Source organism: Vicia villosa, unplaced genomic scaffold (genome assembly GCF_029867415.1).
Source record: "Vicia villosa cultivar HV-30 ecotype Madison, WI unplaced genomic scaffold, Vvil1.0 ctg.000659F_1_1, whole genome shotgun sequence".
Taxonomy (NCBI): Eukaryota; Viridiplantae; Streptophyta; class Magnoliopsida; order Fabales; family Fabaceae; genus Vicia; species Vicia villosa.
The window spans coordinates 13,267-35,924 of NW_026705294.1; the positions used below are offsets into that span (position 1 = coordinate 13,267).

The 22,658-nt window shown below is 33.6% G+C and overlaps 1 protein-coding gene and 1 long non-coding RNA gene across 2 annotated transcripts; one reads left to right on the top strand and one right to left on the bottom strand.

Moving 5' to 3' along the window:
- The first annotated feature begins 18,152 nt into the window (after nucleotides 1–18,152).
- Nucleotides 18,153–21,565, top strand: LOC131630203 (uncharacterized). Its single transcript, XR_009292278.1, has 3 exons — nucleotides 18,153–18,290; nucleotides 19,329–21,335; nucleotides 21,433–21,565. It is a non-coding gene; the product is annotated as an uncharacterized LOC131630203 (long non-coding RNA).
- Nucleotides 18,282–21,898, bottom strand: LOC131630200 (G-type lectin S-receptor-like serine/threonine-protein kinase At1g11300). Its single transcript, XM_058900983.1, has 7 exons — nucleotides 20,548–21,898; nucleotides 20,365–20,463; nucleotides 20,075–20,280; nucleotides 19,786–19,999; nucleotides 19,351–19,588; nucleotides 18,922–19,072; nucleotides 18,282–18,837 (listed from the first exon to the last, which is right to left on the bottom strand). The coding sequence occupies exons 1-7, from the start codon at nucleotides 21,884–21,886 to the stop codon at nucleotides 18,529–18,531; spliced, it is 2,556 nt and encodes an 851-aa protein (XP_058756966.1). The 5' UTR covers nucleotides 21,887–21,898; the 3' UTR covers nucleotides 18,282–18,528.
- Between the last annotated feature and the right edge of the window lie 760 nt (nucleotides 21,899–22,658).

The window sequence follows — 22,658 nt, forward strand, 5'->3', positions numbered from 1 at the left end:
ATTGACGGTGCTTCCTCCTCCAGCCATGATTATCAGAAAGAGTAATTTGTTCATTTGTTAGAAATTTGGTATGATAATCCTGGATATCTTCGAAGAATCGTGTTTGTTCACTTTCTGAACAAAATATTTCGACCCTATTCTTGTCTGGGTTCACGAAATCTTTGCGGGAATAATTCTCGAAGAGCAATCTGTTTTTGACAATAGAGAACAGGAAGGGGGATGCCCCTTGGACCCCAGCAGGGCGCTGCCCCGCACCCCGCCAGGGGCTCTGCCCCTTGGATCCCGACAGGGCGCTGCCCCGCACCCCGCCAGGGGCTACGCCCCTTGGAACCCCGTTTCTATTATTCGTATTCAATTACACGTTTGGCTCGACGAGCGTGCACTCCGCACTACCCTAACTCGTTTCAAACTTAACGCATAATTGCATTGGCGTATAGTAAATCACATTACTACCAAAATACATTGATGATACTAAAATCACCAACAATATGAACATTGGTGCCCACGTGAGTTTGGACTCAAATACGAAAATTTTATTAAACCACAGGTATCGAGACGAGAACTATATTATCCTGCACAAACCCGACCCAATGTCGTCCCTAACTATATTTATATATGTGAGGTAGGTATTATAATTATCATATTAACATCTAATTCATTATATTATACATTAATTATATTTATATTTATATACGCAATATGAATATTTAACAAACACACCATATATATTTATAAATGTCAAATAAGTATGTATAATTGTTCATATGCAGACACGACTAGGGATGTCAATTTGCATACGTTGATAGAGATTCATATAAGGATTATATGTTCAGAGCATCGAAGTTGGGAATATTTTCTCTTGTGGGGATGGAGGAAAAAATTCCTTGATGACACTTTAGGGCGGAGACTGGAAAAGTAACCTTCTTCCCGTGGATTCCCCGACTCCGACTATATTATTTAACTTTTATATTTTATATATTATATAATATATAATTATGTAATTTTTACATAAAAGTATTAATGTATTAGAAAATGAAGAGTCATTAGTGAATCATTTTATTTTTATTTTTTATTGTATAATATATTGTTTCACTTGCGTTAGTGGAAGCATGATAGTAACAAATTTTATTAATATTTAATTATTTTTTTTACAAAAACAATATTAGCAAATAACATGTGCTTTTGCTTTTTTTATTTATTTATTGATGCAAGATATATTTATTATAAAGAAATGTAAAATATATGTGTTTTTTTAAATGAAAAAAATAAAATATTCATAGTTTTGATCGCAAAGTATAAAATTTTTCTTAACATGTAATCTATGTAGATCTTCATGGGGATGGAGAAAAATATTTCCGTAGTAGAAATTTGAGATGGAAAATAAATTTAGGAGTTGAGAAGGATCCTCCGAACATTCTCAACCTTGTTGGCATACCTAGACATGACTTTTAACATATAGTATATATGTATTTTTATAGGTTAAGTTTTTTAAATATATTTTTTTTCAATTTCATTGACAAATAAATTAATTTGTTGAGCATTTTATACAATATATAATATTGTATTACTTTTTTTATTTAATAACCTTTATTTTATTATTTAATTTGAAAATGTAAAGAAAAATTCTGCAAATTTTTTTAAAATTGAATAACACTTAAAATAAATATAATTAACAAAAAAATATAAGAGTAATAAATATGGAAAGAAACTATTGGAAAAATTATTTATAAATTTATTTACGACTTTAACCCATTTACTTTCTTAGAACAATATAATTCATGCAAACATATATTTTAAAGTTTTAAATATTATAAATTTTTTATTTTAGTAAAATTTTCAATGAAAGAATCGATTGTAAGAGTTTGCATGGATTTATTGGCAAACATTTATTTGTAAGTAAATGTGAAAGATGCATGGTCATTGAACTAGATCTCAAAAGAATGTTACTTTTCTTGAAAAAAAAAGCATGTCATGTTTAGAGATGGTACATTATAGAGGGAGATAAACGTGATATTTTGATTTGAGATTGATTGTGGTGGACTTTTTTGTAGTTGACAAGAACGTGCTTGTCTTGTTTTTTTATGAAATGGTTGTTATGAGCATCTCAAACGTCAATATAAAGGTGGACAAACTAAACACGATATCTAATTATTCATATGGCAGCCTTACGAGAACGTTGACTTTCTTAGGTGTGCAGGAGTGGGAAAGACTTACTGTCGACAAAGAAAACAAATCAGGTAGTGGGTCAGGCCAAATCTTCATTAAGAATGTAAGCAAGTAATTCAACCATAGCTTCCATGGAAGGTGCCAAGAGAAGAAGAAGAAGATGTAACTGAAAGTTTGTTACAACCATCAAAGAAGTTGCAAATGTATTGAATAATGGATAAGATTACAAATGTATGTACAGTATTAGTTTATATATAAGGGAGCTATGAGTCAATAAAAACTATACAAGTGTCAACTATCTATTGGTTTAAGCTATTTAATATGATATATGCTAATATTCCCTCTCAAGTTGGATTATGTATACTACATAGTCCTAACTTGTATAAGATGATGGAGAGAGCAGGCAAATGAAGTAGCTTTATAAACATGTATGTTAATTGTGGAGAGGTGGAAATAGGTAGTAGACGAATGAGCTTAGAATGAATCTTCTCACGAATAAAATGACAATCGAGCTTTATATGCTTGCTCCTCTCATGAAAGGTTAGATTATGAGCTAAGTAAATGGCAGACTTACTGTCACAAAAAAAATTGATTTTCTAGTGTCAAGACATCTTGCCCAGTCAAAGTCACCAAAAGCAGATAACTTCTGATGGCTAGAAGCTGGAAAGAAAAGTCCTTTGGCCGATAGTGATTTGAGGTATCGAAGAACATGATTGGTATCCTGATAATAAAACAATAGAGGATTAGAAACATATTGACTTAAATGTTGCACAACATAGGTGTCGCGATGAAAAATTGTAGACCAAGTTATTGATTAGCTTGACTCACAAGATAAAAAAATCACCATTGAACTTTATTATTTTCATGGAAAGAGAAAAGATCGAACAAAACCCATAATAAACATGCATAAGCAATAAGGAAGACTAAGTTAAAAGCAAGCTAAAAAGTAAAGCAATGCAAAGATAAATGTACGGGGGTAGATTATACAAAGGGAAGATACTAGCACCCTATGTATCTATAGTACTCTATAAGAACCTCTTGTTAAATTTGTATTTTAGTTTAAAAAAAATTGTTTGCAAAAAAAGTAGTTTTGGGGAAATAAATATAAGGCCTAACCTTAATTTAATTTCAGGTTTCAATTTAGTCACTTATATATTAAGCGTTACTTTCAGGTCCCTTATTTGTACTTCCGTTAGCCAATGCCGTCCTTTCTATTAAAACTTATGTTTTTCCGTAAGTTTGCTATGTTGGCAGTCCAGCTAGGCATCATTAGGTGGCATGGATTTATGATTATCAATTTTGAATAAAAATTACTTCTCTTCTAAACGTTTCATGTTAACCCATCATATTTCATTTTCATTTCTTTTTTCATTTTACCTTAGTGAAAACCCTAGCTTTATTATCTTCCATCCATCTTCATCAACATTCGCAAAACAATCATCTAACTTCATCTTCTTGCACAAAGGTATAATAATATTTCAGTCACTTCATCTTTAGGGTTTATGGAACACGAAGATCTTCCATCATCTGTTTTAAGGTATGACTAATGCAAATTGTTTATAGTTTTGTAACCCTTAACTGTATTTCTCATTTAGGGTTTTCCATATTCCGTTTCTAGGTCATGGATAATTGCTTTGTGTGCATTGTTCATCACGGGGGTGAGTTTTCAGAGGTCACAAAATTAGGGTATAATGGGTTAAAGGAAACCTGGGATGTGGATCTTAATTATTGGAGTTGTTTTGAGGTATTATATGGGTTTAAAGAGTTATGTTATCCAAGTATATAGAGTCTTTGGTATCGTGACCAAATGCAGTGTAATAGCATAGTTGAGTTGAAAGATGACAAAGGAACTAGGAGGATACATACAATAGCTGAGTTGAATGGGGAGATCCATTTATATGTTGTGCATCATGTGCTACAAGAAGATGTTATTGAGGAACCAATACTATCAGCTTCATTTTTATGCGACGACATCTTCGCATTTGCATGTTGCCTTCGTCTTCCAACCAGATAACCACAAAAATCATCGATATAGTAAGATGTTCAGAATAGGGTAGTCCCAACGCGATCTGGGTGTGCAACGGTTGGGATGGGAGTCTGTGGCTTTTTTTTGTTCAAACCATTTTAGGGTTAGAGGAGAGAGAGAAAAGATAAGTGAGAAGGATAGAAAGAAAGAAAAGGGAAAATGGGGAAAAGTGATTTAAAAATGTGTGTGTGTGTGTGTGTGAGAGAGAGAGAGAGAGAGAGAGATAGAGAGAAGAGTGTAAAAACGTGTAGGTTAATTTGTAATGGAGAAAAGATTTTAATTGCCAAGTGTCAAATAGTTATTGAAAAGTAGAAAAGTTGCAGTCTTAATTTGTTAGTTACTAAAATATCCTTTTTGCAGTGTAATTTTTTTTAGGGAAAGAACATTATTGGTATTTTGGTCAATTGATTAATAATGGATAGATAGTAGATAGTAGATGGGCCACCTAAAACTAACTTTAGTGTGCATATAATTTCATTTTTGGTGATTGGTGATAATTTAGGAGGTATAGTTATTGACACAATGGGTGCGTTTAATTAGAAAAATAGTAAGTAATAGACATAACATTATAGTACATACCTTTAAAGTATTGGACAACTTTTTATCATGTACAAATCACATTTATTAAAATACCCTTCGTGAATGACATCCGAGTTTGTCATACCAGAATGTCATATATATATATATATATATATATATATATATATATATATATATATATATATATATATATATATATATATATATATATATATATATCAAATAGTAAATATTAATAGAGGAGAATCAAAGAGATAATATATACTTTTCGTAGAAAATAAAAATGTATTTATGTACTTAAATAACTTCTGCCAGTATATAAAAAAGGTATTTTGGTCTTTCAAATAATTTGTTATAGGGACAAAAGAGTATTTTTTACAGTGTAAATATTAATAGAGTCGAATGATATAGAAAATATATATTTTTAGTTGAAAATAAAATGATATTTCTGTATTTTAAATAACTTGTATCAGTGAAAAATAAAAGGGTATTTTTGTCTTTTAAAAATTTATATTAGGAACAAAAAAGTATTTTTATATTGTAAATATTAATAGAGAAGAACGAGAGAGTGTATATTTTTAGTAGAAAATAAAGAGTATTTCTGTATTTTAAATAACTTGTATCATGGATAATAAGTTGTCTCATGGTTTAGTGAGGAACAAAAATTTGAGTTTTTGTCGAGTCCCTAATCTTAAGTTTTGTCCTGCATCGTAAACAAATTTTAAATCAAACACAGGACAATTAGAATTGTATTGTCAAGTCCCTTATTTTTTAAGAAATCAAACGCACCCAATATTTTACAAAGCATAAACTCATAAACTAATTTTTCATCATGGTTTAGATGCAAAAATCTCAACATTTTGCTTATTTTTCCAATTTACTCCTCTTCTATTAATTCTTTCATAATGCTGATTTCATTAAGCTTGGTTAAGTATATTTATCCAGGATGGTACCGTGCATGAATCTAATCCATGCACTGCACGGGTTTCTAAAAACTTGCTTATTGAGTAGATTCCTAACTTAAAATTTCTGAAATGTGATTTCGTATGGTTTTTTTATAACATTCAAATTAAACTAAAATTTTAGACTTAATTAATTCGTTTCTTTTTCTTTTTCTTATTAGTTAAATTAATTAAGTATTGGTTTGTTGATGCTTTCAAATGTTGATAATTGTATTGTATTATGGTTTGAAGTGTCATGTAGATATGTAGATGGTATAAGAGTTTGATTCTATTTAGGGTCGTCTCAAATAATTTGGAGGTCTTGTTTTAATTTTAAAAATGACCTTTAATAAAAAAATATAAAAATAAAAATATTTTCTATTTAAATTACATTTTTTTTTATGAATCATATGTATGAAAGAGTAATATATAACTTATAATAAATTAACAATGAAAAAATACTAAAATTTGTAATAATAATAATAATAATAATAATAATAATAATAATAATAATAATGTATAATTTGTATAACTAATAAAAAATAAAAAAATTAATGAATCTGGTAATTTAGGAAGTAACTTTAATCATTTATGCTATATATGCGCAGATTATTCACTACGCCAAATATGATTTTTAGCAGCACAACTACGAGAGCACTTTTAAGAAAAAGCGCTGCTATAGGTTTTGCTAAAGACAAAACAAAAAATCAATGTAAAAGAACACTGCTAAAGGGGACTCTACGAGAGCGCTTTTCAAAAGCGATGCTATAGGGGAATATATGAAAGCGCTTTTAGAAAAGCGCTGCTAAAGGTGTCTCTACGAAAGCGCTTTAAAAAGCGCTGGTATGTGGTAAGGCTACGAAAGCGTTTTTTTTTTCCTAAAAAGCACTGGTATAGGCCTAGGTTACGACTGGCATAGCATTTTTTTAAAAAATTTAAAAACAAAATTATACTAAACAACGTCGTTTTGCGTTCAGAAATTAAAAAAAAAAAATTAAGAGAACGTTCATTCATCACTCATTAGCATCTCTCGCCGTCATTCATTGTTTTCATTGTTGAAACCTAGAAGCTCACCGCGCCGCCGTCTCTCGCCGTCATTCATCTTCTCAAACTCTCGTCCTTTTCAACCGTCTCCATCGCTCGCAATTTCTATATCTCTTTTTCGATCCGCCTTTTCCTTCAGTCGCGATTCACCTTCGTCTTTCTCTCATCTCCATTTTTTCTTTGGATTCATTCATTCATTTGATGCAGATTATTGAAGTTGTTGTTGTTTCTTTCCGTTGTGGACATATGGTGTTGAGAAGATTCGAAGGCTTGATGAAGCTTCAGAGAGAAATATTTATCGATTTCTTCTGGTGAGATCCTTCTGGTTTTCTGGCTTTTTCTCTGTTTCTGGTTTTGTGTGGCTTGCGAAATATTTTCTTCTTCTTCTTATCTCTGATTCTAAAGGGTTTTCAAATGAGGAAAATGATGAATTAGATTTAGGGTTTTTGCTTCTGGCTGCGTGAACATTGTCAGATCCCTTGAAATTTGTGCATTTCATGCTTATATATTGTGATAAGCTTAGGTTTTCTGTGTTGGGTTGTATCATCTTGTTAACAAGCCTGATTGAGTCCACTTTGGGCTTTAACAATTGATATTATGATATGTTTGTTTTGTGATGAGCTCAATGTTTAGCTGTGACTATTGTTCTGTATTCTTTCTTCTGTGATTTTTGGTTTAGTATTCTCGTGGGGCAACTATTGACATCCCTCTTGATAGCTCAAAGGTAGCCTGGGTGTGAAAATGTTGAACTATAATAATATCAAATATATCTGTCTCAAGGCTGTTATTGCCCCAAGATTTAATATGTTCTTATTTTTAGGATTTCAAAGCAAGGAACTTCAAGCTAAAGAGGCTGAACTGAAAAGAAGGGAACCGGTGATACATCCTGATATATTACTTGATTTTTGTTGTTGTTGATATAAATGATATATTTTTGGAACACAAGTAGCACACTTGCAAGTTAGCAACTTGGTTAGTTAGTCATATAATTCAATATAGTTTATACTAGTTTATATATAGGTGCTGCTGATAAATTATTGTTGTTGATTAATATTAAGGACGTAACTGGTAGCAAGTGGAGTTTATGTTAATTACTTGATGCGTGGTTAGGTATGTTGAACTCCAGAACTGCTGTCTGAAATGTTTCAGGTCATAACTATCTACTTTCTTGAGTAGTTGAATGATTGGCAGGCCTTTTACATGTAGAAGAAGATTGAAAGATTTATTGATTTAGAAGGATAATCGTGTATGTGTTGATTGTAATGACCGCAGGCGGCAGATTCAGCTCAAGCTTGTTATTCTTGAAGACAAGCTGATTGATCAGGGTTATACTGAGTCTGAGATTATCGAGAAACTTGAGGAGGCTTGGATTAATTTGGAGGCTGCAGTTGACGACAATGATGGATCGTCCAATTTGGATAAGTAAGTGTTTAGGATTTTGATGTTTCTGTTAGACTAATGACGTGATCTTTACACTGTTTGTTGAATTGTCTCTGTTTTCTGTGAACGGTTGGTTACGACGATATTGTTTGTGTCTCTTGGTTTGAAATAATCTTGTGGTTAGTATTTATGTTTTTGGATAGTTTATGAATTTTGCATAAATGAGTTACAACTAAATGGACAACACTATGTTGATAAAATTTGTTGATAAAACATTTGCATGTTGAGAATCATGTTGGTTTCAATTTGTATTTTCAAGAATGGTCGTAGTGGGCAACTTGGAACTTGGTGCAATGTAAACAGATTCAGGATAATGTTAAGTTCCCAAAATAATTCCAGGGTTTCAAAATAATTTGGATTGAATAGTTACTCAAAATAATTTGGATTGAGTATATTCTGTTTTAAGGTTTAGTATAGGTTTTGTTCAATTCTATTTCTTCATTCTTTTGATTCATTTCTAGGGTTTGTTTTTTTGTTTTTTGTTTTTTATATACTTCAATTGTTTCTGATTAGTAATTATGGAGTCAATGAACATTTTATTAATAATATGAGGACATTGTTGCTTTGATTGATGAGCAGGTAGTAATGGAAGTCGTGCGCTTAGTTTTGTTGGTGGAAACGGTAGTAGAAAAAGCAATGGAGTGACGAGTGGGATTGGTTCGATTGGTACCTCGAGTTCAAGTAGTTCTATGGCTAATCCAAATTTTGATGGGAAAGGGTCTTTCTTGGTCTTCAATGCCAGGGATGCAATTTTGATAAGTGATTTGAATTCTCAAGACAAGGTAGAGTTGTTGGGTCTTGATGCGTTTTTAAGTGTTTTGAGTTAGGTTCATTTGAGTTAGGTTCATTAGAAGTTGATTTGTGCATTGTTGGAAAGTCAATTATGGCCATCGAGGAGTCACGTTCGGCTGGAGAGAACTAGTTTTCTTAGGGAGCAAATCAGTATATATATATATATATATATATATATATATATATATATATATATATATATATATATATATATATATTGTATTTTGTGTTTTGAGAATTTGATTGTAAACTTAGTTTCTAGAGCACTTATAAAATTAGTGATGTTTTATTTGTATTTTGATAATAAATATATGCAATACTTATAGATTCAATTTATAAAATATTTCATATTAAATGTATTTTTTTAATTTTTATTTGTTTAATATAATAAATGTATTTCTCAAACTATTAGTGAGAATTTGAGCATAAAAGATAAAAAAAGCCCAAGCTACGAAGGCGCTTTATGAAAAAAGCGCTGCTATAGGGGAGGCTACGAGAGCGCTTTTCTGGAAAAAACGCTGCTATAGGGGATGCTACCAGAGCGCTTTTCTGAAAAAAAACACTGCTAAAGACTATGCTACGAGAGCGCTTTTGGCTTTCCAAAAAACGATGTCTTTACCTACAGCAGCGCTGGCAATGGCAGCGCTTTTAAGCGCTCTAAAAGACTAAAATAAGCAATGTCGTAGCCCTTGTACGGCGCAGTGATTTAAGGCTTTGATATAGCTTTGATGAAGATTTAGACACTATGAGTCGAGTCGGTGGTCGCTCTGATACATAGCACTCGGGGGGATAAACGATTGCTTTATTGTTTGTTATGTTTGCTTAATTTTAGTGATGTTTTACTTTTGTTGTGACTCAAAGTTATTTGCGAAGATGCTATGATGATTAAACTGAAAATAGAGAAGTTTTGTGAATTCCGCTGCGAGTTAAAAATGTTTATTTTGATAAAATGATTTCGAAGATTAATTAAATTATCGTTTTAAATTCCTGTGCTATGTATCTATACGAAGGTAAATAAGCCGTAATTGTTTTTTAATGACGAATATGTGATACCAGAAATGAATTTGTTTGGAATTTATACTCTAATTTTCCGTATAATTTATCGGGTAGATTGGGGTGTTACATTAGTGGTATCAGAGCAGGTCGGTCTGTCCGGCCAGTGTTGTCTAATGTTGTTTATTCCTCTGTGCGCGACAAGTGTGTGAAACACTGTCGGTACTTGTTGCTTTCTAGTTGTTTGTTGCAGGTGCGGGTTTGAAGTTAAGTGGGGGAGAAGCAGAGCTTCTCGGATATATTCAGTTGTAAGATGTTGGTGTGCGGCAGTTGGTGACAGTGCAAGTGATGTTGAAGCTTTGTTGTTTCCTGAATTCGAAGGTATCATGGATTTAATATTTTGGTTGTCGAACAAGTTGGAGTGTCTTGGAAAAAGGATAATTGTTATAAGAGGGAGTTTAGGAAGCTATTACATTCAGTGTTGTTAATTGACTAAGAAGTTGTTATTTGAGTAGCTATTGTGTAAGCTGTTGACGAAGGAACACTGAGTAAGTGACAAATTGTTATAGATCTTGTTTTGGATTATTAGTAAGTAATTATAAGAGTTGTTGAAGTTGTTGAGAATGCAAAGAATAGGATTTCAAGGATAAGAAGCGCTAATGAAAGCATAAAGGAATTTTAATTGGATGTTATGTACGTATCTTGCTAACCTAATGATGTTCAAAGTGATGGATGCTAAAGAAAGTCTGAAACTTGGTTGAAGGTTGCAAACCGTATAAGTTGATAGGAACTTTGATAAGGACGGTGAATTAAGATGGGTGATCAGAGTGGCGCAGCTGAAGCGGGATGTGACGTTGAGAGCGGTTGTGTTGCATAAATTTTTGAGGACGAAAATATTCTAAGTGGGGGAGAGTTGTAATGCCCCGAATTTAATTAATTGGTTAATTAAATTAATTAAGGATTTAATTAATTGAAATTGTCGAAGTTGGGAATTTACCGGAATTAATCTAAGGAATGTAAGTGAATTATTATATCGTTCGAGCGGTTGAATGGAAAGTCGGATTAAATTCGTCGGTTAATCGGAGAAATAATATCAGGGATATTATTAATTTATTGGAGTATTTGTTTAATTAACTTGGTTGGTGACATTAGTAGTTTAGAGGTGTGAATATAGGCCCATTAAGGAGTTTGTGAGAATAATAATAATATGGTGAAGTAAAAGGAAAATATTAGGTTTTGGCATCAGTAAAACAAAATAAGGGTTTGTAGAGAAAAGAAGAGAACGTGGAAGTGTTTGTGCAGAGAAGAGGAAAAGAAAAGAGATACGAGAAATATGCCGTGAAGAGAAAAATGGAAGAATTACGCGAAGCCGGAAAATTTGGATTCGAACGGAATTATAGAGCGGACTCCGAATACAAGGTAAGGGTGGGGTTCTTGCTCTATAAACGGGGATATGATGCACCGTATACGGGGTTTAGAAAATTTTATTATCTCTTTGTGTTCGATTGATTTCTAAAAATTGTATGAAATTATCGTGTGTTTGATTCTGCGTAAATTTGTTGTTTCCGTAAAAATTGATGTGTTGATGATTTAATTGGTGTTAATTTTATCTGATTTGATACATATAGTTTGGTACCGATGATCGTATTGTTGCCTGTGACAATTTTAATAAGGTATAAATATATAGTTACTTTTATTTATCGTTACTGTATCTCACTTTATTTATATATATATATACATATGTATATATGGTGCGGTAATTTGCACATAAATATCCAGTATGCTTGAAACACTTGCAAGAGAGTATTGTAATGCCACCGGACTCTAGCGACACTATACAGATTCAGAATACTAAATAGGTACTGTAGATTTGATAAACATAATAATTTGGTACATACTATAGTGTAGCGGCGGCACTGTAACCTTAAATTGAGAAATCAATTTCAAGTTACTAAGATATTTAATAATAATAATAATAATAATAATAATAATAATAATAATAATAATAATAATAATAATAAGAACAACAATAATAATAATAATGGTTTAATATTATTGATATAATATTTTAGGAATTTTGAGTAAGAGATAATATTTGAATTATTTGGCCAATTTAAGTGATTTTTAATTATGTTAGAGTTATATGGTTGTCAGAGTTATTTTTTAGTTGTTTAGAGTAAAATCCGAGAAACTATAGATTAAAATTGAAGGTATTTGACTCTTTAGAGTTGCTCTATTATTACTTGAGTCAGACCATTAGGTTTATAACAGTTACTCTTATATGTAAGAGTTATCAGTAGAGGATTTTTGGGCACTTTAGAGTTGTAGGGATTATTGTAGAGTTGTTTAGAGTTCCTTGGAAACCCTGTCTAGTTATAACTATATATGGTTATAATTTTTTTTACAAGTTAATAATATTAGAAGTGTTTGGGAATAATCTAATAACCGTTGTGCTTGCAGTGTTTTTGGTGATGTTGCGACGTGACGTATTTTTGTGAGTTTTGTGAAGTACGGCGATGTTTGCGTGAATTTTCTATGATGAATTATTATTGTTGAGTTGTCGTGTAATATATTGCATTGTTGCGATGAGTTTTTGCGAATTATTGCGAAGTGCAGGATTTAAGGTGACAATTGTTTATCAATAATTATTGATATATTTTGGCGATGTAGGCAAATGCCTATGTGACGATGTTTGGCGACGTGTTTGTGATTTATTGCATTTCATTAGTGTCTCGTGATTTGCATATTTTAGCGACGGCCTGGATTGGCAAACAGTGACGAAGGCTTATGCCTGTTTTGATGCCTCTATTATCTGGCAATTGGCGATGGGGGCTGAAGCCCTGGGTACCACATGCATGTGGATTTGTTAGAGTCGCATTTCATTTGTGTGATTATGAGTTTATGCGTTGTGATGTGTGAACTGATGTGAATCGTTGTGTATTATGAATATGAGATATGTGAGATATTGTGACGTGTGTTTTTTTAATTTAAAACGGTGAAGTAAATTAGACGGTGATGATTATACTGCAAAGTGATGATTATTATAACTTGAACCTAAATATATTGTTTATCATCACCCTATTTATATGGTTTGATATCTCACCCCTTTCTTTTGTTTCGCCGTTACCTTTATACTGGTAACGTGCAGGTGATAGCTTTGATGAAGATTTAGACACTGTGAGTTGAGTCGGTGGTCGCTCTGATACGTAGCACTCGGGGGGGGGGGATAAACAATTGCTTTATTGTTTGTTATGTTTGCTGAATTTTAGTGATGTTTTACTTTTGTTGTGACTCAAAGTTATTTGCGAAGATGCTATGATGATTAAACTGAAAATAGAGAAGTTTTGTGAATTCCGCTGCGAGTTAAAAATGTTTATTTTGATAAAATGATTTCGAAGATTAATTAAATTATCGTTTTAAATTCCTGTGCTATGTATCTATACGAAGGTAAATAAGCCGTAATTGTTTTTGAATGACGAATATGTGATACCTCAAATGAATTTGTTTGGAATTTATACTCTAATTTTCCGTATAATTTATCGGGTAGATTGGGGTGTTACAGCCTGGACAATAATTTTACACAATTGATTATTCATCTTTTTTAATTTTCACACTCTATTTTTACTAATTTTGCCCCTGATTTTGTCTAAAAATTGACTATTAAATTAAGGGGAGTATAAAGAAAATAGATGTTGAGCCCGGACGCCTGTCCGAACTAACGGGGCCTTGGCTCCGCCCCTACGCATAACCTAACAATGTGTTATATATATATATATATATATATATATATATATATATATATATATATATATATAAATAATGAATGCTTGCAGTGTGTTTTACGTATTGGACTTGACTTCTCTTTTTAAAGTTATTAATTGATTGGGCTGGATCTACTCACTTAGCATAAAATAAAAAGAGATTTTTTTTGTAGACCCCCTTATGAGGAGAACCTCCAGCGAAAACTCAAAAATACCCCTACTTCGAAAATGCATTTTCGAAGTAATTTTTTTCTTCAAATTTTTTCAGAATTCAGAAATACATTTCTGAAAACATCAAATGGGGGTGTTTTCAGAGAAGCATTTCCGAAATAACCTTTTTGACATTTTTGGGTGATTTCGAAGATACATCTCCGAAATATGCAGAAACTGTTTTTTTTTTCTTTTCTAAACAACGTTTAGTCCCGTATTTTTAATTAAATGACAACGCTTGCAGTAAATAGTGTTTGATATAAATAAAATATAACCCGAAGAAAATAAGCGACATATTAGCATAAAATACTAATATTATATATACAACTAATAGTGTACGAAATTGTACGTAAATGTCAATAAATACAAGCCGAATACAATAAAGTCAAAGAAAAATAAACTGGAACCCCCTACTGAGTATGGCTAACCCTAACGGCTTGGGACCTCCTCTGCCTAGTATATGTCGTCGCCGCCTGCGTCACTGACCATCCTCTCCACGACTGCAACCGCCTCTAGACCGCCGTACGCAATGATACCTCGGTCCAATGCGTCCCGCCCAAGCATCTCTATCCACTGGCATATCGGCAGGAGATTAGTAGCATGGTTATCCTCGGCCTGTTGGTTCTCCAAGATCTCCTCATATGCTGGCCTAGGAGCTCCGGGTATCATCAGAGGATGTGACACCCGATAGAACTATGTCACGTGCCTCTCTACACAATGTCACTCCTGGGTGGCCTGCATATGCCGATACTCCTCCAGGACCAAATGATGCGCTCAGTCCTCAAATATGGCAGTGAGCTCTATTCGGTGACCTCGGTATCATCTGCACACATCCAAACTGTTGCATGCACCGCTCCGACAGATACCTCACCATGGTGTTGGCCCCGCATGCCAACCAGCCAAAGTATAACGCGAAGCGGTCAAATGGGTCAACAACAGTGTAGTCACCAAATGGCGTCCAACGAATGTCATTGTGAGTTGTGTGGTCGAGGTACCCGCGATATGGTCACACTGCGTTGTTCCCTCTTTGGAGAATATATCCGGCAGCCCTGGACAAAGTGTCATCGTATGCAGCATCAATGGCAAAGCCTTGGATGCGGGGGAAGTAGGAGATGATCCAGCCCTGAAACACAAATACGATAACATGTTAAAAATAAATACGAACCATAAATAAATGCGAAATAATTAAAAAGAAACGTACCATCAAGAGTGTGGTAGATTCAATCAACTGCCTGGTCCTCTAGTTAGAGGCTTCTTTCAGCTTCTGCTATATGTATACCAGAACAGCTGACCTTAGTTCCACTGGTGAATGGTAGTCAGGTCCATGAAGTAGCGGAGATAAGTCACGTCCATGTAGGTTGCATTCTTGTCCACAAAGCATGCAGTGCCTACCAAAAACATGAACCAGCAACGAAGAGCGCAGGCATGGTGACACTCTGTAAAAAGCTCGTCCCCCTCATGCTCGGACTCGACCGCCGCCACCAAGTGATTCTCATACAGCTCTCTCAAGATGAAGAATCGGATATGGGCCTCAGTCGTCGTCCGACACTCAAAATCAGGCATGTGTGGGTCCATACCTAGATAGTCGACCATCCACTCGATCGCCTCAACCCTCTGTATCCGGGAATGGTGCAGCTGTCTCCCTCTGATCGACAGGTGGAGCAGATAGTGAACATCGTGCAAGGTGATCGTCAACTCCCGAACCGGTAAGTGGAAAGAAGACGTCTCCCTATGCCACCACTCCACGAAAGCCCCCTGCATGTCGTGGCTGATAGTGGTATACCCGATCATGCACAACCGACCGAGTCCGGAAGCAGTCACCACATCATTAAACCACTGCGCGTCTGATTTAAACAGATCAAAAATCTTCCGTGCGTGGTTCACCATTTTTAGCCCTGCGCTTTCCTGTTACAACAAAAACAAAAACAAAAACAAAAAGATTGTTAATTAGACAGTAAAGAAAATGTGAAATAAAAATCTAAATAAAAAATGGAGAAATAATAAAGTTGGTTAAATTAAAAAAAAATACCTCTCCCTCCCAGACACGTCGAGCGACGTGCTAGTGGTAGAAAATCAGCACCGAAGTGTCCCTAGGACCCCTAGGAAGCCATCCTCCTCCTCCCCGTTCGGAGAGTTAGCATCAGGTATCTCCTGATCATCCTGGTATCTCACCTCCTCCTCCTCCTCCCGGAAAGAAGACATCTGAGCAAGCCGACTCCTCGATCCAGATGAGGAACCAGTCTCATCCATCTGGACGGGTATCGTACTCTACCCCGTCCCTGTGTCGCTGCCAACTAGGACGCCCGCTCGCGTCTAGCCGACGCTGTCTAGATGTCTTTGCCCTGTCTGAGTCGTGCGGGGTTGCCTGCCATTTTCCTGAAAAAATTGAATTCCATAAGAATGCAAAAAAAAAAACAAGAACATAAAAAAAACATTTTTGGGTATATTTCGGAAGTACATTTCCGAAACTGTGAGGGAGGTGTTTTCGGAAATGCACTTCTGAAACCCCCCTGCAACACCATTTTTACGGAACTTCAAAACCTTGCCCTAAGTGCTTAAAAATTCCATTCTTCCTATCTAAATACATCCAGTGACATATAATAACTTAAATGTACTACATTATACTAATTTATAACACCCCTAATATCAATTTCAATCCTAAATTGAAAGTTTGAAAAACTTACATATTTGAGGTGTTGTTGGAGGTGTTCTATGAGCCTTTGGAGTAACCTTTGATGGTCTTTGAAGTTGCCTTTGGTGTTTATGCAAATGCTTGAGAAGAAATTTAGGGTGTTTGAAAGATTTAGGGTAAATGAAAATGGGGGGAGGCTGTTTTGTTTAAACATCAAAACGCGCATTATTTCGGAAATGCATTTCCAAAATGTAGTTTTCGGAAATGTATTTCCAAAGTAATTTTTTTTTACTTAAAAAAAGGTGATTTCGGAAATGAATCTCCGAAATCACATATTTTTTTTTTTAATTTTGGAGATGCATTTCCGAAGTAAAGGGGCATTTAGGGAATTTCAGCGAGGGTGACCAAGAAAGTAGGGAGGCCAATAAAGAAAATTCCAATAAAAATTTGAGGCCCTGGATATTTTGAGGCCTTTTGCAGTAGGTCAGAATGCACATGCCCAAATCTGGTCCTAACTCTATTAGGTTTTGTTTGTGAATTTGGAGGGGAAGGGAGGGGATGACTTTGGAAAATAGGAAGAATTAGGTGAAAAGAATAAACAGATTTTGGATAGGAGAGTTTTGTTTTATTCATAACATTAAAAATCCCATAAAATGGGGGAACTCAAAAATTATATTGAAGGAGCGTTTTGGAGGACTTACATAAATTTTCTAAATATCTTTTAGGTTGTTATACTATTTTGAAAATTAAAAATTTTGTAATGATGATGGCTACTTTATCATTCTAAACAAAATCATTTTTTCAAAAAATATCAAATATTTTTTTTTGTATTTTTTTTAAAATTTCGTTTTCAGAAGCCTTCCTTTCTCTTCCTCTCCTAACTCGCAAACATAACCTTAGAGAAAGATTTAGATTCACTTTGGGGTTTTTAAGTTACTTAAAATGGATTTAAAACCCTCACGTGCAGCTTGATATAATAACACACGTGTAGTGAATACTCTCTTTCTTTCTTTATTTTAGGTTAAATTACGCGGTTCTTTAAGTTATTTAATTATAACAATTTGGTCCCTCATGTTATTTTTGCTACAACTAGGTACTTTATGTTATCAAATGTGTGCACCATTATCTTTTTTAACCGAGAAAATGTGATAATTATGGATGCAATTATTTTGAGGGATGTAAAAATGATGAAGTGCTTCCAAAAACACAACAACCAACATTTCTAAATGATTAAAATGAGAGAAAAATGAGGTAGTTATCATCCAAAAGGACCAAATTATTATAAAAAAAACATGAAGGACGAAACTGTTACAATTAAATAACTTAAAGGACCTTGGAATAATTTAAACTTTTTTTAACTATTAAATAAATAGTAAAAAAACCTAAAAAAAAACCAGTCAAGAGCACGCCAAAACCCCGAACAATAAAACCGCGAATAACCCTGATTGGTCCAACAACTAATAAAATCTCGGAGAACAACGATCACAGAATACAATCCCCCGAAAAACTGAAACAGAATTTTAAGAGCACAATCTGCAATTGACGAGAATGCCGAAACAGAATCGCAAATCACCATGGATTCAAGATCCCTAAGCAGCAACAATGAAGAAATCACAGAGACATCAAACAAAGGCTTTCAATTGATGAAGAAAGGATTTCGAGACAAATAAGAACGAGAAACACTATTTCGAGAGCGACGACCCAGTGGAGTGTCGTTGTTCAGCCAAAATAACAAGAATTTACAGGTTTGATGGAACCCTTATGAATCCAATTCAGTAAAATTGGCTGGATGTCTTTCTCTATTGTATTTCATACTATATATAATAATATAATAGTAGTCTCTAACAAAATATATGTATTGACAAATATTCTATTACCACGTGTCATATATTTTTTATATTAGCCGTATCTTCATGTCCGTGTCCGTATCTAAGTCCGGGCTTCATAGTTGGTAATGAGTCTTTTACACAAAGATTCAATGTTCTATCTTCCATGAAGATCTGTAATAGTCACATCATTATTTGAGTACACTTCATTTCTTTCCTCAGAACACACTGTATTCATCATATTCTGCATCAGTAGGAATGCAGGTTGTCTTGCAGGAGGAAGTTCCATAATTTCACTGTTAAGCATATAAATCACTGTCCCCATGGTAGGCCTGTCTACAGCGGATTCTTGTACACATAAAAGTCCTATATGTATGCACCTCAAAATATCCTTATGATGATTATCATCATACATTTCTGGTTCTATTAAACATATAATATTGCCTTCCCTCCATTGAGTCCATGCCTAAAATTAAAAGCAAATGTCAAATTGAAGTTAGTTTTAATATGATTTCAATATTATTATGTATACCTATAAGTAGATACTTACAAATCCTAATAGAGTCAGAGAATTTTCATGTTCGTAAAAGCTTGAGTTTCGTCTTCCACAAACAATCTCTATCAGTAAAACTCCAAAGCTGAACACGTCTGACTTATCCGAAAATACTCCTTGCATTGCATATTCTGGAGCCATATAGCCGCTGCATTGAAATATACAAATTGACTCAGGGTTAATGTTGTAATACTAACCATAGTAATTTAAATGCGAGTTGGTTGTACAATGTAAACACTAAGCTCGAAATAATATAAATGGACTGGAAGCGGTCTTCAGTCGGAGACACAGAAACAATTGGTTAAACTTCGTTATCAAACATTGTGTACTCATTGTTTGTGTTTATCTAATCATTATTCTCTTAAAGTGGGATCATTATTCTAACAGTTGATGTATAATGACAGATAAACAAGAAGGTGAACTTACTATGTTCCGACAATCCTTTGTGTGTTGGCATGATCTTCACTCACTCCAAAGATTCTGGCCATGCCAAAGTCCGATATTTTTGGATTCATTTCCTCGTCTAGTAAGATATTACTCGCCTTCAAATCTCTATGTATGATTTTTAGCCTGGAATCTCTATGTAGGTAGAGTAGTCCACGAGCTATTCCTTCAATTATGCTGAATCGTTTCTCCCAATCCAAGAGTTTATTTCTTGAAGGATCTATACAAATTAAAACCATAACAACAAACTACTTAGAAATTATCTGAAGATGCATCAAAGTCTTCTGGCTTGTTAAAAACTTATGTTAAAAACTTTCAAGAAAACTCACCAGAGGTGAAAATATTGTGAATTCGTTTGTAAAATAAAATTATTCACGATTAATAAAGTAAATTACGAAATGTTTCAAAAGAACTAACCGAAAACATATGCATCCAAACTTCCATTTGTCATGAACTCATACATCAACATCTTTTCATTTCTTTCGATACAACAGCCTAAAAGTCTTACAAGATTGCGATGTTGAAGCTTAGAAATCACTACTACTTCATTCATGAATTCTTCTAACCCTTGTCCGGATGATCTTGAAAGTCTCTTAACCGCTATTTCTTTACCATCATCTTGCAGTATTCCCTATAGTAGAATACATAAAAACTTTTAAGCAACTAATGACTTCAAACAACATGAACTTCTCTCGATTTTACATACCTTGTATACAGGTCCAAAACCTCCTTGTCCAAGTTTATTCGATGAATGAAAGTTGTTCGTAGCAGTTGCAAGCTTTTCAAAATTAAACAGCAATAGCTCTTGTAACTTAGCTTGTGACAATTCACCAATTACATTTTCACTTGAGTGTTCCTCTGGTTTTTCGATTTTGTGGAAATGAAAAATCCTATGATGCTTCTTTTTTCTCTCTGAATCATTCAAGTATCACAGTTTAGCAGGAGTGGCAAAAATCAAACATGTGTTATTCCATATTCCACAACAATGATACTTACCTGGTTTCAAAGCCTTTATCCAAATGAAATACGCAACAATGATGATAACTCCTATCGAAACTGAAACTGCAATGATGATTGTTCGTTTATGCCCTTTATCTGTAATAAGGGATCGATAAAAAAGTTAAAACAATAAGGTCTGATAAAGGAGAATATACTAAGTAACATAACAACTAATATTACCTGATACTTGAAGTTCGACATAGGGTACGCGAATGTATAGATCAGTTCCTCCGGATTGAAATTGTTGTATATCAATTAGATTTCCATTCCAAGACATACAACCAATACTAGCCACGTACGTATATGCAGTACAAGAGCAATTCATCAAACACTGGTTTTTGCATTCATCTTGTTCATTAGATGACAATTCTGCAAAATCGGGTACTTTTACCGTCCTCAAATGCAAAAAACTATCGGTTTCATTACCACGTGAACTACTGCTGCTTTGATTTTTGGCTTCTTCACACTGTAAAAGTTTCTTCCTAACACATCCATTAGTCCAATTTTTTTGATTCCACTCTTGAAGGTTTCTTGCTTCAAACCCTTCCAAACAGCTACAAATTGGCGATCCTTCTGAATTACAAATTCCAAATGGACCGCAGAAACCATAAACATCACAATCTGATCTATGAGTAGTCCATGTATCGTTCCATTTCTCTTCCTCATCACTCCATGAGTTTTCATGCAGTTCACCTTGCGGATTCAAGGCATAGATCAAGAGTCCGTAGTCTTCTGCTTCGAAAGACAAAACAACGGTTCCACTCTTACTACTGTCTTTCTCAAACTTAAAACCGTTAAAAATAAAAAGAGTTGCCATGTCTTGTATCCCTATAAAGATTTGATTATTCCATGGACCGCTTCGCCAGTACGGCCTAGTTCCGTTCCAAATGAAAACTTCTGGAATATTCAACAGTTTGATACCGATGGAGAAGCTTCCGTTTGATGGATCAGAAAGGGTTTTCCATGATGTGAGTGTCATGTTACTTGTAAACTTCATAGTTTGTAATAATGCATTTGAAGGCTGTTGAAAACTCTCCCATAATTTAACTCCTGTTGTTGTTTCAGACAAAACAAGGCTTCCATAATCTGAAAGTGTGAAACTAGAATTGGTTTTTGATGTAACATTGGTCAAACTTGATGACCAAATAGCATGTTTTTGTCCATTCAATACAACAAGATTGCCATCATCATTTGATATTGTAAGAACTCCAGAAGAATCATTGACCAATGGTTGGTTTCTGTTAGCAACCCATACAACAAAGTCTTGAGTTTTGCACCAAATTCCTAGATAGCGATTTGTGGAGTTTTGAGGGGTGAAGAATCCTAAGGTGAAATTTCCATTATTTGAGCTTAGAGTTTCATTGTCTTTCATGAGTTGTTGTGATGATGATGATGATGATGATGATGATATGGTGTTGCTTGTTGCAACAACAAGAACTAAATGTAATGAAGAACAACATAGTAACAATATAATGAAGTTGAAAACTGAGATCAAATTTTTAAACTTGCTTAAACTCATTTGTAGGAATGAATAAATTTTGTTAAAATAAAAAAGAGAATATATGTGCATTATATATATATATATATATATATATATATATATATATATATATATATAAAATTTATTTTTTTCTTGTTTTGAACATTCAATATTCTCGTTTTTGACTAATGCACATGGCATATTTAGAAAAGCACTAAATATATGACCCGTTGTATTGGGATTGATTTGAATCTTCACCTCAAATATTATTTTAAAGAAAAAAATAGATATTTTAATATATATAGTTACATATAATAATAATAATAATAATAATAATAATAATAATAATAATAATAATAATAATAATAATAATAATAATAATAATAATAATAAACTCTATGAACACCTTAAGCACATCACTTTTCTTCTGGATCAAGTATATCCATAATTTTTTTACTAAAATTATCTATGGATATGACAAAGTATTTGTTACCTCAAATCGAATCTACCTGGATAAGACCACACACATCAATGTATATATCACTTTAGGGATTGCCTTTGACTTGCTTCCTGCATCATTATTGAAGTTATTCTTGTGATGATTTTCCTGAACACATTCTTCACACACTTTATTTGTAATGTCAATTTCTACTAAACTTGAAACCATGTGCCTTCTTTTTAGATCTCTGATGTATTTGAAGTTGAGATGGTCAAGTCTATAGAGCTATATCCATCCATCAATGCTAGCTGCAGTTTCGAGACACTTGTGCTCCATCACATTAAGTTCAATCTTGAAACTTATGTTCTGAGA